This window comes from Canis lupus, chromosome 37, assembly GCF_011100685.1.
Source record: "Canis lupus familiaris isolate Mischka breed German Shepherd chromosome 37, alternate assembly UU_Cfam_GSD_1.0, whole genome shotgun sequence".
Taxonomy (NCBI): Eukaryota; Metazoa; Chordata; class Mammalia; order Carnivora; family Canidae; genus Canis; species Canis lupus.
This window is the reverse complement of record NC_049258.1, coordinates 6927421-6943400: the sequence shown is the minus strand read 5'-3', so window position 1 is coordinate 6943400 and position 15980 is coordinate 6927421. Positions and strand designations below refer to the sequence as shown.

General features: G+C 36.1%; 2 protein-coding genes and 1 non-coding gene across 7 annotated transcripts in view; 1 reads left to right on the top strand and 2 right to left on the bottom strand.

Moving 5' to 3' along the window:
• Positions 1-450: 450 nt before the first annotated feature.
• HSPE1 (heat shock 10kDa protein 1 (chaperonin 10)) overlaps positions 451-15980 on the bottom strand; it is a 43060-nt gene continuing 27530 nt past the window's right edge. For all 5 annotated transcript variants that reach the window (XM_038585258.1, XM_038585256.1, XM_038585254.1 and 2 more), the window contains 6 exons: positions 15351-15451; positions 10246-10288; positions 9969-10055; positions 3801-3880; positions 2603-2714; positions 451-2477 (listed from right to left, as the gene is read on the bottom strand). In XM_038585258.1, coding sequence (XP_038441186.1) covers positions 2346-2477; positions 2603-2714; positions 3801-3880; positions 9969-10055; positions 10246-10288; positions 15351-15451 — 555 coding nt within the window. In that variant the 3' untranslated portion in view covers positions 451-2345. The remainder of the gene's footprint in view (positions 2478-2602; positions 2715-3800; positions 3881-9968; positions 10056-10245; positions 10289-15350; positions 15452-15980) is intronic.
• Positions 6117-6253, bottom strand: LOC119867996. The gene has a single exon (XR_005385487.1). It is a non-coding gene; the product is annotated as a small nucleolar RNA SNORA2/SNORA34 family (small nucleolar RNA).
• Positions 7067-8341, top strand: LOC111094434 (ubiquitin-conjugating enzyme E2 N-like). The gene is given in 2 exon segments (XM_038585259.1): positions 7067-7328; positions 7330-8341. Coding segments are annotated over 2 exon segments (468 nt in total). The 5' UTR covers positions 7067-7184; the 3' UTR covers positions 7654-8341.

The following is a 15980-nucleotide window of genomic DNA, read 5'->3' as shown; positions in this document are numbered from 1 at the left end:
TCAACAAAAACAAAATATTAAAAGTTAGCTACTTTTCCAGAAATGATAGGTCAAACAGTGAGTTGACTACAGGATCAAAATAATTTATGGAAATAAAGTTTTAACTTTTGGATCTGTCAGATAATCAAAAGTGCAGCCTAACTTCCTTATTGCACAAAACTGAGTTTTCTATACTCCTCTTAGAAGATTATCTAAATCAATCCTTTGCTAGGCTAATTTTTTAAAATAACACTTAGGTACATACATGTGTATCTTCTAAATTCTGTACACAGTATTAAGGAATAACTGTTTCATTTAGGCCTTTCCTCAGACAGTGAACCAATTTCATAGTATAATGACTATGAATGAGATGTCAGTATGAACACAAAAGCAAGCCTACAAACTGATTTTTTCTTTTTGGTTTTTTGTTTGTTTTATGATCAGTTCCAAACACAGTACAGGGAAAATGGAAAGAGTAAGAAAAAACATATTTTATTTCCCCGTTAACACCAGTCATATTATTCAGAATGTGTTTCAAAATACTTAGCCAGATCACCAATCCCAGCCACTGCCTTAGTTCAAATGTTCACTAAGAAAATAATCAAGCAACAGAAATCCATTGTGAGACACCATCTACAGAGAACAGCTACATTGCTATATATAATTTATTAACTTAGTAGTTTAGTCTCTCAATATTTAGCAAGTTTGTGTAAAAATTACTATTCCCATTGGTTTATAGTGACATTAATATAAATGCATAATTTCAAAGTCAACATTCCTTTCACTATGAACATAAAACTTAAAAAGATAGTTGTGGGTTACAGTAATGACTGACCGCTGGGATAGCACTATTCAAGGCCAGATACACTGGCAGGCTTGGAAAGGCAAAAATATATACACATACTCTGCTACCATATCCCACATTTCTGCTATACATCCTTGTGGTATAAGATGGTATAAACTATTTCTTCAAATGTGGAAAAAAAAATCAAGATGAATACATTTTCATCTTCATTTCAAAATAACCGTTTTAAATGAAAGAGAACTGTTAACTCTGTTCGAGATGGATTTAAATATTTTCTTCACTACATGTATAATTCTTTTTACCCTATCTTAGTGCCTCATTACAACCAGTTTAGCAATAAGACCTCCAGTGCTTTGTTGAAAATTGCATTCAGTAGATTATAAGGTTGTAAAATCTGCAGTTGAATCTTTAAGACGCTGAATAATAACAAAGTCCAAAAAATGTATCATTCAACACACTTGGAACCTGTGAATTATTGCAAAAAAAACCCTCACTTGTGCATATAATTCAAACATAAACTTTGTGGGGAAGGGATGTAAAATAAATACTACAATATTTTTCAACTCTACTTAAATGTTGCTCAGATGCTTAGATGAAAAGATTACTACTACCAACAGGAAGAATCAAACTAAAGAGTGCTTTCCAAGTAATTAGAACAATTTTGCAAAAAAAAGATATAAGCAAGAGCCTATGCCAATACGTATTTCCTGTAGTGTAATGTAATTGCTAATATGAGGTATAATCTGTAAGCAATTAATGCAAATATAAATAGGTATAAGCCACACTAAATCATAGTCTGGTGAAAAGCTTCTCAGCTACTGTAGTCTGGGTAGGGAGATAAATGAGAAGAGGAGGACAGGGTAGGTTTCCAGTAGGAACATCATTTACATGCCTTATTATCATCTTGCATGTAACAGTCCACTGTTGCAGAAAGGTAAGTCCTTTCGAAGTATGCTGGTCTAGAATACACTTTATGGAGCACAGTACGATTATTTTAGTACTTACTAATACCTCATTTGCATTTATATTTGGATTATACACATAATCGTGTATCAAAAACTATGAATGGAATTTTAAAACATTTTCATCTCATTTTTGAAAAGTTAACAGTAAGACTGAATTATGTACTACAGAATTTTCTAGAATATCTAAACAAGGGGTAAAACCAAAGGAAAACATTACTATTTCTTTAGTAAATGGCTTGTGTGAAACCTCAAGCTCACTCATCTTTTTATAGATGGGTTTATTTGATGAGGATTGTGATCCAATGATTGTTTAGCAGCAATTTTACCAAACTGTAAATTCTTTTATTAACAGGCATTATAAACAGATAATACTAATCTTATTTAAAAACCATGAGTGCCACACTGGTGCATATACAGCTCATGAATAACTTAAAAAGTATTTCCCATTTTAAAAGGTAACACTCAGCATACAAAAACCTATACTAAACAAAGAAGCTATAATATGAATACATGATTGATGTGTCTAAAATGATATATATACAGTACATAATCATTGTTAATTATGTGATCAGTACATTTTTTCTAGATGATTCCCTTCATGCTTCACTTTCTCCAGAAACTGAATTCTGAACTTCCTCTTCTAAAATTGGTACAATCAGGTTATCCTTGGACATCAAATTGTATTTCATCACAAATTTAGTAAACCGGTGACACAAAAATGTTTCATTCTATAGAGAGGAAGAAAAAAAAATTATTTTAATTTACTACTCAAAACCAAAAAAACTAGACATAACATCAACATGTATTATTGTCATTCTGATAAGAATACATCAGATTAGTGAAATATACTTACTTCATATTCATCAAATATTTGCCGATGATGAAAATAAGCATGTGAAAATATTCTGTAAATCCTACGGCATACTGAGCCTAGTTTTGCTACAGATGATTCCTTTATGCTAACCCTAGAAATAGGAAAGAAATCAGATTCATAGAGCTGGACAGATCTTAGGAACAATATAGTCTAATCTTCAATTCACAAAGGTAGAAACTTACAGCTAGAGAAAAAAAAGTGACCACTGCAAGGTCACAGTGCTAGCAGGTGGCAAGAACGGGGCTAGGACCCCTGTTCTCTACTCTTGGGCCAGCGCTCTTTCTATCTAATCACAGTGCCTAAGAAATTCAGCATTACAAGTTTTGAAACTTTGTTAAAGTTCAATGCAATTAAAAAATCAAAATTTACTAAAACTAATATTGACAACACTATGTCCACTACAGATAATTAAAACTACTAAAGGGAATTTACTGTTTTATCCTATACAACTTGATTTTTTAAAAATAAATGCCTAAATATATTCAACAATAAAAAAAAATGGGGGTGACTGGCTCAGTTGGTGGAGCATGTGACTGTTGATCTCGGGTTTGTGAGTTCAAGCCCGTGTCAGATATAGAGATCACTAAAAAAATAATATATTTTTAAAAGAAGGTATGGAGGACACTGAAGCAAAAAAATAATATTTTTAAACATATTTTATCTCTCTTTGGAGCTAATGTGAGGGGGGAAATCTCCAAATCTATCCACCAGATAATACGATAAAAGGCCAGTCAACAAATCTTGCCAATTATATATAGAAACTTCTTCCCAAATCTTAAAAACCTGTAGGCAAAGATAAAGAATCCTCCCAAAAGAAGCAGTCCAACTTAGGAAATTCTGCTCTTCAGCCATGCTGTGTAAAAGGAGATTAGCTTTATCACAGAGATCCAAGTAAGTGTGGACTCTAACGCATGAGAGCCCTGGAGAATGACACACAGCAGCAGGGCCTACCTTTGACTAAACTGGCTTGTGAGCTTTGGGAGCCAAGTCCTGCTGCTTTTAGTTTAACTACAAACCCTAATTTTGAAATTTGAGTAATTTTAAACTAGCTAAATATACAACAGCTTAAAAAAAAAAGTTCAAAGAATATAATGGATTAACGGCAATCCAGTTTGTTTCAATACAAATATCAATCTTTAATTAAATCCAAAAAGTTTAACACTTAAGTTTTATTTACCTGCTGGGAAAATATTTATTGCTATTCAGAAGACATGCAGCACCGTCAAGTGTATGTCTAGTATAGTCTATTGCAGGACACTATAAAAGAAAGGATATAAAACATGTGTCATACCTCTTACGTGAGGTCTGTTTATTATATACTTGTCTTATTCCAAAAACCTGAGCATGTTTGAAAAAAGTTCTCTTACAATATCAGAATGAATGTAAAATTCAGTTACAACATATTAAAAAAGTAAAAAACAGGTGAAATTAATTTTAACGATATATTTTAATTCTATATAGCCAAAATTATGTCAACATATAATGTATATAAAAATTGTCAATGAGCTTCTCTGTAGTATCTAAAACGTAAGATGTAATTCACATACCATAACACGTCCCTTAAAATGTACAACTCAGTATATTTACAAATTTATGCAAAAATCACCAACTACATTCCTGAACATTTTAATCACCCCCAAAAGAAACCCAGTAGCTGGGCAGCCCCAATGGCTCAGCCGGTTTAGTACTGCCTTGAGCCCAGGGCGTGACCCTGGAGAGACCACGGATCAAGTCCCACGTCAGGCTCCCTGCATGGAGCCTGCTTCTCTGTCTCTCTCATGAATAATATAATCTTAAAAAAGAAAAAAATTAGCAGTCACTTCTCATTCTCTCCTCCCCCTAACTTGAAGCAAGAATCTTTCTGTCTGCCATAGATTGCCTATTCTAGGTATTTCCTAAAAATGGAATACGGGGATGCCTGGGTGGTTCAGTCAGTGAAGTGTCAGGCTCCTGATTTTGGCTCAGGTCATGATCTGTTGTGAGGTTGAGCTTGCATTGGGCTCTCTGCTGGATGTGAATTTTGCTTTAAGATTCTCACTCCCTCTCTTTCTGCCCTCCCCCTTCCCCACCCTTGCACACCCACACTCATGCACTCTCTCAAAAAAAAAAAGTATGTGTATGTGGCCTTTGGTGTCACTTAGAATGTTCAGTCCATACTGAAGCATGAATGAGTACTTCATTACTTTTTCTTTTATTCAAAATTGCTTTAGACTTTAATGTTTTTAATATACACAAAAATGCTGTAATCCCTTATAGACTTCATTCCTTTTATAGCTGAATAATATTCCACTGTGTGCATATACTACATTTTGTTTACTCACCATCAGTTACTGAACTTAGTTGTTTCTATGTCTGGGTATCATGAACAGTATCTACTCTCTTGACATCCTGGCCAACATTTTTAATTATCTTATGTATTTTAATCATTCTAGTGGATGAAGTGTATGTCATTATGGGTGTATCTCCCCACAGGAAGCCCAATGAGGGACTCAATCCTGTATCCCAGAGTCACACCCTGAGCCATTCAGGCGTCCCTATAAAAATATTTTTTCCCATTCTGTAGATTGTTTTCTCACTTTCTTGACAGTGTCTTTGGAGTCAAAAAAAATTTTTTTTAAGGTTTTACTTATTTATTCCTGATAGAGAGAGAGAGAGAGAGAGAGAGAGAGAGAGAGAGAGGCAGAGACACAGGCAGAGGGAGAGGCAGGCTCCATGCCAGGAGCCTGATGCAGGACTCGATCCCGGGACTCCAGGATCGCACCCTGGGCCAAAGGCAGGCGCCAAACCGCTGAGCCACCCAGGGATCCTGAGTCAAAAATATTTTTAATTTTGATAAAACCTGATCTATATTTTCTTCTATTCTTTGTGCTTTTGGCATCCTATCTAATAAATCAGTGCCTAGTCCAAGGTCACGAATATTTACACGTTTTTTTCTAAGAGTTAAATTTTAAGTCTAGTTGTTATTATTTGGGTCTTTGATCCATTTTGAGCTAATTTTTGTATAAGATGGGAGGTAAACGTCTAACTTCAATTTTTTGTATGCAGATATCCAGTTATCTCCTAATGAGATATTTGACATGATCTTTTTATACGAATTATTTTTTTTTAACAACTCAGAAAGTCTTATTACCTGACAATAAATGTAGTCTGATAGCAGAATCAAGAGACACTATGATGGTTTAAAGGCAAACTAACTGGGAGGGTGGGAAATGGAATCATTCTGTTTTTGGAAATAGTAAGTTTCCGATTTGAATAAAGTCTAAATATACAAATTAGGGCTCTAACCATACAAAGGATAATTGTCAAAGAAAGGTCAGTTCAGAACCTATTGTTTTTTGGTGGGAAACCCATAGTAATTTGTGTGTGTGTGATAACTGGATTTAACAGTATTGCATGTCCAATGAACAAGTTCTATCAGGGATCTCTATATTTTGGAATCCCAGTATTAATCTACTACAAGTAAATATTAGCCCACCCCTATCTCTAATGACACAGATGTTTCTTTCTAATGAATTGACCATTACATTTCCAAAGTTCTGAAATGGCCAACAGACCATAGAAAGACATTTCTTTAGGCTCCTGCTTGAAACCAACAGCTTCGGCAAACTGTTGGCCTTGATTCAGGGCCAAATTTGTACTAAGTCTTCAAAATTAGTACTTTATTTTACACTTAGAGCACATCTCAGTTTGGACTACCAGCATTAAATGCTACGTAGCCACATGTGGTTCATGGCTATTGTTGCACCAACATAACTTTATTATTTTTTTTAAAGATTTTATTTATTTATTCATGAGAGACACAGAGAGAGAGGCAGACACACAAGCAGAGGGAGAAGCAGTCTCCATGCAGGGAGCCCAATGTGGGACTTGATCCCGGAACTCTGGGATCACGTCCTGAGTTAAAGGCAGACGTTCAACCGCTGAGCCACTCAGATGTCCCATATCAGCATAACTTTAAATCAATTGGTTTCTGAAAAAAAATTTTTTGGAGCGGGGGTAAAAGTTTTACCTTGTTTTAGCTGCTTCCCTCCACTTCTCCCCAATTAATTCTCAGTTAACTCTCCTACTTTGTATCATTTTTAACAGCAAAAAGTTGGCAAAATACAGGTTACAAAATGGTAATGTGTTCATAAGCTTTTATAAATTGTTTTGCCAAGTATATATGTATAATGCTACTGCAGTATGCATATGACTGAAAGGGCTACCAGATGATAACAAGTGACAACCTCTGTCACTTACAATAAGTGTCACTTATCACTGTGTACAATTAACACTCTTTGCTGCAATGAGTCTCTTTAGTTTTTTTTTTTTTTTAATTTTTTATTTATTTATGATAGACAGAGAGAGAGAGAGAGGCAGAGACATAGGCAGAGGGAGAAGCAGGCTCCATGCACCGGGAGCCCGATATGGGATTCGATCCCGGGTCTCCAGGATCGCGCCCTGGGCCAAAGGCAGGCGCTAAACCGCTGCGCCACCCAGGGATCCCAATGAGTCTCTTTAGTTCTTAAGAACACTGAGTGGCCAGTGTCGAGAACAGAGGCTGAACTCGGGATCTGACAAGATGGCTGGGCTGCCCCGCAGGACTATCAAGGAAACCCAGTGTTTGCTGGCAGAACCAGTTCCTGGCATTAAAGCAGAACCAGATGAGAGCAACACCCGTTATTTTCATGTGGTCATTGCTGGCTCTGCAATGGATTCCCCCCCCCCCCTTTGAGGGAGGAACTTTTAAACTTGAACTATTCCTTTCAAAAGAATACCCGATGGTAGCCCCTAAAGTACGTTTCATGACCGAAATTTATCATCCTAATGTAGACAAGTTGGGAAGATTATGTTTAGATATTTTGAAAGATAAGTGGTCCCCAGCACTGCAGATCTGCACAGTTCTGCTATCGATCCAGGCTTTGTTAAGTGCTCCCAATCCAGATGATCTGTTAGCAAATGATGTAGCGGAGCAGCAGCAGACCAACGAAGCCCAAGCCATAGAAACAGCTAGAGCATGGACTAGGCTATATGCCATGAATAATATTTAAAATCAATCTGATCATCAAGTGTGATCACTTCTCCTGTTCTGCCAGGACTTCTTCTTTTGTTTGCATTTAACGGACACAGACTTAAGAAACATTACAGAATAAAAGCCCAGACATCTTCAGTCCTTTAGTGATTAAATGCACATCAGCAAATCTATGTCGTGTCCTGATTCACTGTTGTAAAGCATGAACAGAGGCTAGAAGTACCATCTGGATTGTTGTGAAACGTTTAAAAGCAGTGGCCCCTCTCTGCTTTTATTCATTTCCCCCATCATGGTTTAAGTATAAAGCACTGTGAATGAAGATAGTTGTCAGCGTTAGCTGCAGAGGTGTGGGTGTTTTTCTTTATTATTATTTTTGATGGGGAGAAGTAGTTTTATTTTAATTTTATGGGCTCCTTTCCCCCTTTGTATGGTGATCTAATTGCATTGGTTAAAAGCAGCTAACCAGTTCTTTAGAATATGCTCTCTAGCCAAGTCTAGACACTGTAGATAGACAAGCTTGATTGTTTGAACCAAAATGGAAACATTAAACAAACATCAGAGCCCTCACTAATAACATTGTGACTTTGCTGTCAAGTGTAGAATCCTTCCTTCAAGAAAAAGCTTGTGATCTTTTTGTATGGCTTGTCTGGAAACTTCTGTAAATCTTATGTTTTACTAAAATATTTTTTGTTATTCTAAAAAAAAAAAAAAAAAAAGAACATTGAGTAAAAATCATTACTGGTGTGGAGGACCCTGACTCTTCCACTTCAGAATCTTCCCCATTCTTTTAATCATAAGAGCAATTTTCTTAGCTACTAATCTATAGTTGCTATTACTTCCTGCCTGCACAATTATTCCAAGTCTTCAGAAAATGTCCTTTCATGATTTTTTGTTTGTATTTTTACAAAAATCTCTTTCCAGACAACTATCACTTGAGAATTTTACCATCATCCTTCCTTGACACATGGACAATCCAGTGGAGTTGGTCTTCAGCAGACAATGTTGCAATTTTGAGACTCATTCACAAGACCTAATTCTGATGATCATCCTATCTTACATTTAATATTAAGCAAGAAAAAAGCAGATGTGACAATAAGAGTATATATAAATTTCACAACACATCACAAATTGGGTATCTTTTCTACTCTGCATATGAGAATAAGGTATACTATTTGTCAAAATGAAACTAGACTTCTTGATTCAGTTTCTTAATTGCAATTATCACATAATTCATGATACTATGCAGCCAAATTTCAGTAAATTATCAATAAACTGCTATATGGATTTTCCCAGATGTAAAATGATACACAATCTTAACACTGCTTCCATTAACTAACACAAAAAAAGTAACACCCTGAATGAAATCATTCTTCCAAATAAGTACTATTTGCTTAGACAGGTACCAGACACTCTATTTTGGAGAATTTACATTCTCAAATAAAAGAACATCAGATGTTCATTTTTCAACTGGAAAGTCACCTGTCTTCAAGCCTTAGACTTTTAGCAATAAAATGATCATCTAAAGGTCTATAATTCTATCAAACTGTCCTAACCTAAATATATTTTTAGTAAGTTTAAGTGTCAAGTAAAAAGTACTACAGATTAAAAGGGAATGCAGATCAAGAGAAATGCAATGCATAATTTAAACAAACAAGCTGTAATTGTTTAGATAACTAAGGAAAACTGAATTATGTACTGCCTATTAGATAATAAGAAGGAATTATTTGTAACTAAAAATGTTCCATGAACAATTGCTACTTCCTATACTCTCACCTCGACAAAAACTAAAGGAGGAAAAAACATGAATAACTTTTCAATGTAGGACCAATTATGGAGAAGAAAATCATTATGGTGGGTTTCAAATAGCAAGAACTATTAATAAAATGTAGAGTAAAAAGTTTTGACCTATAAAGTTAAAAAGCTCAAAAGCAACATTTCATTAACAGATTAAGCATCAACTAGTAATCACCAACAGTTACTCCTATCAAAAGAAATTATGACTAAAAAAAAAAAATGATGACTGAACCAAAAAACTGAACATGTGTATCTCATCCATTATACATTAGGTATCAGCATGATACGATAGATGCTATTCTGTGATAACCAGTGAATCATTAAGTGAGTTCTAACCCAATACTGCCCAGTTACAAAAATGATACTCATCATAAAAAAAACTAAAATAGCACTATGGCAATAAACTTGCAACAAAGATCTCTAAACCAAATGGCAAAATAAACAGTGAACTTAAATACTAAAAAAACTTATCTACCACTCTCTTGGAAAGATTTAGGTTGATGATGATTTTATTAGTCATTCTATTTCATAATTTTGTACCTCTTTTGGAGTTTTATGAGCTGCACAAAGAAAAATCCATTGTTCAGTTGCTGTCATCTGAGTGCATGTATCTGGATGGCATTCACTCTGTTAGAAAAGAGTTATATTTCTTAATATGGAAAACAATGAAGAAGTTTATCCTTTGGGTTACTACATTACCATGTAAAATTCTAAAATAATAAGAAATATTGGATAAGTCTTTGTAAACACCTTAAGTTACAAAAACAGAAAAAAATCACAACTTCCAATTATAGCTTTAACTTAAAGAAAATATTACCTGAAGTTTGACAGCAAGTCCATTTAGTTCAAGACAGAATTGCCTAAAAATGCAAATATATAAATGAAAAGTCTTATCCATGTTCCATATTATTTTTAGAATATTAATTATAAAAACAGAATCCCATTAGTATCATCCTTCCTCTCTCATCACAATTCTCAATATCATCTAAATTTACATGGCACATTTCTTACAAAGACATAGAGATTAGTAAGCAAAACCCAAAACTAACAACCCTAATAATGTTCAGTATCATTATTCAGTTCAGTGAATTGATCATACTTGTACACTGGAAATTCACACAATTTTTCTGAGAAGTAACTGGAAATATTTACTAAGACCCTTAGGGAATGTATATTTTTTTACTAAGTCATTCTTCTAAGAATCTATTCTGATAAAATAATCAGAGTTCCATGCAGATATATGTACAAAGACATTCACAGAAAATACACATAAAAATTTTTTTGAGGGACGCCTGGGTGGCTCAGCGGTTGAGCATCTGCCTTGGCCCCGGGCATGATCCCAGAGACCTGGGATCGAGTCCTGCATCGGGCTTCCTGCATGAAGCCTGCGTCTCCCTCTGCCTGTGTCTCTGTCTCTCTCTCTCATGAATAAATAAATAAAATCTTTAAAAAAAAAAAATTTTTTTTGAGACATGCCAAATAATCAGCAATTGCAGGTAGTAAAATGTTTGGTAAAAACATAAATAAAGGATATGTGTCTATATTCACAATAAGAGTCCAGTTATTGGAGCAGCCCAGGTGGCTCAGCGGTTTAGTGCCACCTTCAGCCCAGAGCGTGATCCTGGAGACCCGGGATCAAGTCCCACGTCGGGCTCCCTGCATGGAGCCTGCTTCTCCCTCTGCCTATGTCTCTGCCTCTCTCTGTCTCTATTTGTGTCTCTCATGAATAAATTTTAAAAATCTTAAAAAAAAAATATTCCAGTTATTCGGGCAGCCTGGGTGGCTCAGTGGTTTAGTGCCACCTTCAGCCCAGGGCGTGATCCTGGAGACCTGGGATCGAGTCCCATGTCGGGCTTCCCTGCATGGAGCCTGCTTCTCCCCCTGCCTGTGTCTCTGCCTCTCTCTCTCTCTGTCTCTATCTCTCTCATGAATAAATAAATGAAATCTTTGAAAAAAAAAAAAAAAGATTCGTTATATAAAAAATTATGTGTGTATATACATATATACACACAAACATACATATACACATGTATATATAGAGAGAGGAAAAAAGACTAGGGGCACCTTTATTTCTGAATTACCACATTACCCTCTATTGCCACATATCTGTAGGCTGCATGTTATAAGTTTTGAGTTTTTTTTCCCACTAAGTGGTAATAAAGACATGTGGTGAAAAATAAGTGACTTACCTAGTTTAACTCACTTATAGCCCATAGCAAAATTAAGCTAACTGATTTGGCAGTGTTACGAGTACAGTTTGTGACAAATAGTGCAAATATAACAGCTTCAAGTTAATCTCAGTATAAGGCTAACAGATATAGTTGTGCAGCTAGAGAGGCTGGAGCTGCAATCCAGCCTACACCATCATCTCTAAATCATGCATCCTGGCATAGGACTGCACTCGCTCCAAAGAAGGCGGATCTTTTCCTAATTACAAAGATTCTATATGGGCTAGTGGGAGACTTGAAATAAGGCCCATTAACATCTTAATATTATCAACTATATTAAACAATGAGAGCAAGTATTAAGCCTCAAACCACTTATACCAAGTACATGTAAAAAAACAAAAAGCTACTTTTGAAACTCTTTTTGGTGAACTATAAAGATGTATACACTATGATAGAGACACAAAAGAATATATAGAAAAATGTGATGCATAAAACAAATACAAAACCAAAATAAAAGTGGCTATTATTCAGGGAAAAAAAAGTAAACAGCATGAGGACAGAGGAATAGGAAAAAAATTTTTTTAAGTTTTGTATATTGCATATTTTATAGTATAAGTTAAATAGGGAGGAAAAGAGTTTTTTTAGATCTGATATTAAGATCCTATGTAACAGGGACGCTTGGGTGGCTCAGCAGTTGAGCATCTGCCTTCAGTCTGGGGCCTGATCCTGGAGACCCAGGATCAAGACCCACGTTGGGCTTCCTGCATGGAGCCTGCTTCTCCCTCTGCTTGTGTCTCTGCCTCTCTCTCTGTCTCTCTCATGAATAAATAAAAATCTTAAAAAAAAAAAAAAAGATCCTATATAACTAAAATCAGCCCTTGGGGGTAACTATCTGGCTCAGTCTGTAAAGCATGTGACTCTCAATATCAGGGTCATGAGTTCAATTTCAATCCCCACATTGGGCATAGAGTTTTACAAAGAAAAAGAAAAAAATTTTGTGAACTCTCAAGTCAGCCCTTACTTGTTTGGAATTATGCTTTTAGTTGGAAAAAAAATCCTCATTTATTATTTATTTATTTATTTTTTTAAGATTTTATTTATTTATTCATGAGAGGCACAGAGAGAGAGAGGCAGAGACACAGGCAGAGGGAGAAGCAGGCGCCATGCACGGAGCCCAATGCGGGACTCGATCCTGGGACTCCAGGATCATGCCCTGGGCCAAAGGCAGGCAGCTAAACCGCTGAGCCACCCAGGGATCCCCTCCTCATTTATTTTTATCATTAATCCCAACAGGTAAGTAAGAAGTCATTTTCAAAGCTGATGAGAGTAAGGCAGAGAATAAACACTAAAGTGCTATCTCTATTTTTAAAAATGAGAAAATATCTACATATTCATACTTTCAATTATCATGCATTGAGAAGTGGTTTTATTTTTTTTTGAGAAGTGGTTTTAAAAAACTAAATCAGGGGCACCTGGGTGGCTCAGTGGTTGAGCATCTGCCTTTGGCTCAGGTCGTGATCCCGGGGTCCTCGGATGAAGTAATGCATCGGGCTCCCCACAGGGAGTCTGCTTCCCCTCTGCCTATGTCTCTGCCTCTCTCTCTATGTCTCTCAAAATAAATAATTTTTTTTTAAATAAATCAGGGGTGACTGGCTGGCTCAATTGTTAATATGGGAGTTGTGTATTTGAGCCCCAGGTTGGGTTACAGAGATTACTTAAAAATAAAATCTTAAAAAAACAAAAAACCAAAACAAAAACCCTAGATCAAGTTGTCAAGTGATTTGTCCAAGAAACTGGCAGAGTACAAAGAAGTCTCAGCATCCTGATATTGCTGAACTGTTATGACATTATGTCTTAGCAATGTCTAGCAGGAAATGTGGTCTAATTTATTTAGGGAAAGTCCTATTTCTACCCCACTTACTACTTAAAAATCAACTCAAAAATAACACACTGTGATAAATATGTATCTCATGCTACATTCTTTATATTTACCTATTAACTTATCTCCGCTCCCATTTATAGTAGGAAGTTTGTAAATTCAAAAAACAACTTAGTAACGTCAGGATTTAAGCTGTTTTTTTTTTTTTTTTTTTTTTTACATATTTTATTTATTTTGATAGTAAGTGAGAGAGAGAGAGCATGCCAGTGAGTGGATGAACAAGAGGGAGGGGCAGAGAGAGAAGCCAGCTTCCTGCTAGCAGGGAGTCTGATGTGGGACTCAATCCCAGGACCCCCGGATCATCACCCCAGCCAAAGGCAGTCACTTAAACCACTGAGCCACCTGGGTACCCCAGGATCTAGCTGCTTTTAAAGTTAACTCTAGTCATTTACCAATCAATTCCCTCATTCAAAGAGCATCATGAAAAGTGCCCAAACTCCTTACTTGAGAATTACAATCTTTAAAGATTTAAGATTTGAGAGTGCTAGCGTGCACACATACACTTACAAACCAGGGGGAGGGGCAGGACAGAGAGAACCTTCAGGGGACTACCCACTGAGCACAGAGCCTGGGGGAAGGGGTGCTTAATTTTATGACCCCAAGATCCTGACTTCAGCAAAAATCAAGAGTCAGATGCTTAACCTACTGAGCCCCCCAGGCCCCCCAGAATTATAATTAATATTTACCACAGGGATGCCTAGAGATTCACAGAGGCGTCATCAAATATGAAGCCTAGACTAGGACCTTCTTGTGATCCTCTACAGAGGAATAAAGTTTATTGAGGGGACAAACAAATAATTCATTTGTGGTTAAGAAAAACTACATACAGGTGCCTGGCTGGCTCAGTACATAGAGCGTATAAATCTTTTTTTTTTTTTTTTAAGATTTTATTTATTTATTCATGAGAGACAGAGAGAGAGAGAGAGAGAGAGAGAGAGAGAGAGGCAGAGACACAGGCAGAGGGAGAAGCAAGCTCCATGTAGGTAGCCCGACATGGTACTCGATCCCGGGTCTCCAGGATCACGCCCTGGGCTGAAGGAAGCACTAAACCGCTGAGCCACCTGGGCTACCCGAGTGTACAAATCTTGATCCTGGGTTTTAAGTTCAAGGCCCACATTAGGTGTAGAGATGGGCTTCTCAGTCTGCCCTCCCTCCTACGCTCATCCATCCACTCACTCGAATGCTCTATCAAACTATCCTGTCATAACAGTTCAGCAATATCAGGATGCTAAGGCATCTTTGTACTCTGCCAGTTTCTTGGACAAATCACTTGACAACTTGATCTAGGGGTTTTGATTTTGTTTTTTTAAGATTATATTTTTAAGAGAGAGAAAGGAAAGGAGGGAGGGAAGGAGAAAGTGGGAGGTGGAGGGGAGAAAAGGGAAAGGGAGAGAAAAAAACGAATGAATGAAAAGCTGTATAAATAGGTAATAATGCCTATATCCATAAATGAAGAAAATAATCAGTAAATAACAAAGTTAAGGGACGCCTGAGTGGCTCAGTGGTTGAGCATCTGTCTTGTCTTTGGCTTGGGGCATAATCCCAGGGTCCTGGGATTCAGTCTCACATCCAGCTCCCTGCAAGGAGCCTGCTTCTCCCTCGTGCCTGTGTCTCTGCCTCTCTCTGTGTGTCTCCCATGAATAAAGACAATCTTTAAAAAATATATAAATAAAACTTTATAACACTGAAAACACAAAAGCTTTAAAATGTGATTTTTCAGTCTATGAATCATTACGTAATCACAATCATAAATATTAAAGGTTATTTTTACAAATGGAACTACTATAATTATTTTGATGTATCATGAAGATTTACCTTAAATGTTCGTATTTCCATACACCTTCATCTTGGCCTTCAGGTGGTTCAAGAATTTTGTCAATATTGGAACAATCTGCTCTTATATTTTGCTGAATATACTATATAAAAAAAAAGTTCTCATAGTTAATTACACTTGAATACATGACTGCTGTTATGTTTCAACTTTTTTGGGTTATACACAAAATAGGAAACCAAGTACAAAATCATTGTCACTAATACAGAAGAAAGGAGGCAACCCTTACCTATGCTTTCTCCAATTCAACTTCTTTGGGATAAGATCTACCACATAAACGCAAATGTGGTACTTACCAGGCCTGGATGTGGGATCAAAACAGTAAACTGTAATTTTCATAAGAACATAAAATCTAGACAATATAAATACAACCATGGTATATATAATATAGGATTCCATTAATATGAATTATCTAAAACAGGCAAATCTATAGAGACAAAAAAAATAGTAGTTGTTTAGGACTAGAGAAAGAAGAGGAGATAAAGGAGAAGAGAGGTAGCTAATTAATGTGAATGAGATATCCTTCGGGTGGGGAATAAAAAGATGTTTTAAAATTAGATTGTGGTCATGGTGTATAACCCTGTGAATATATTAAAAACCACATATGTATATTT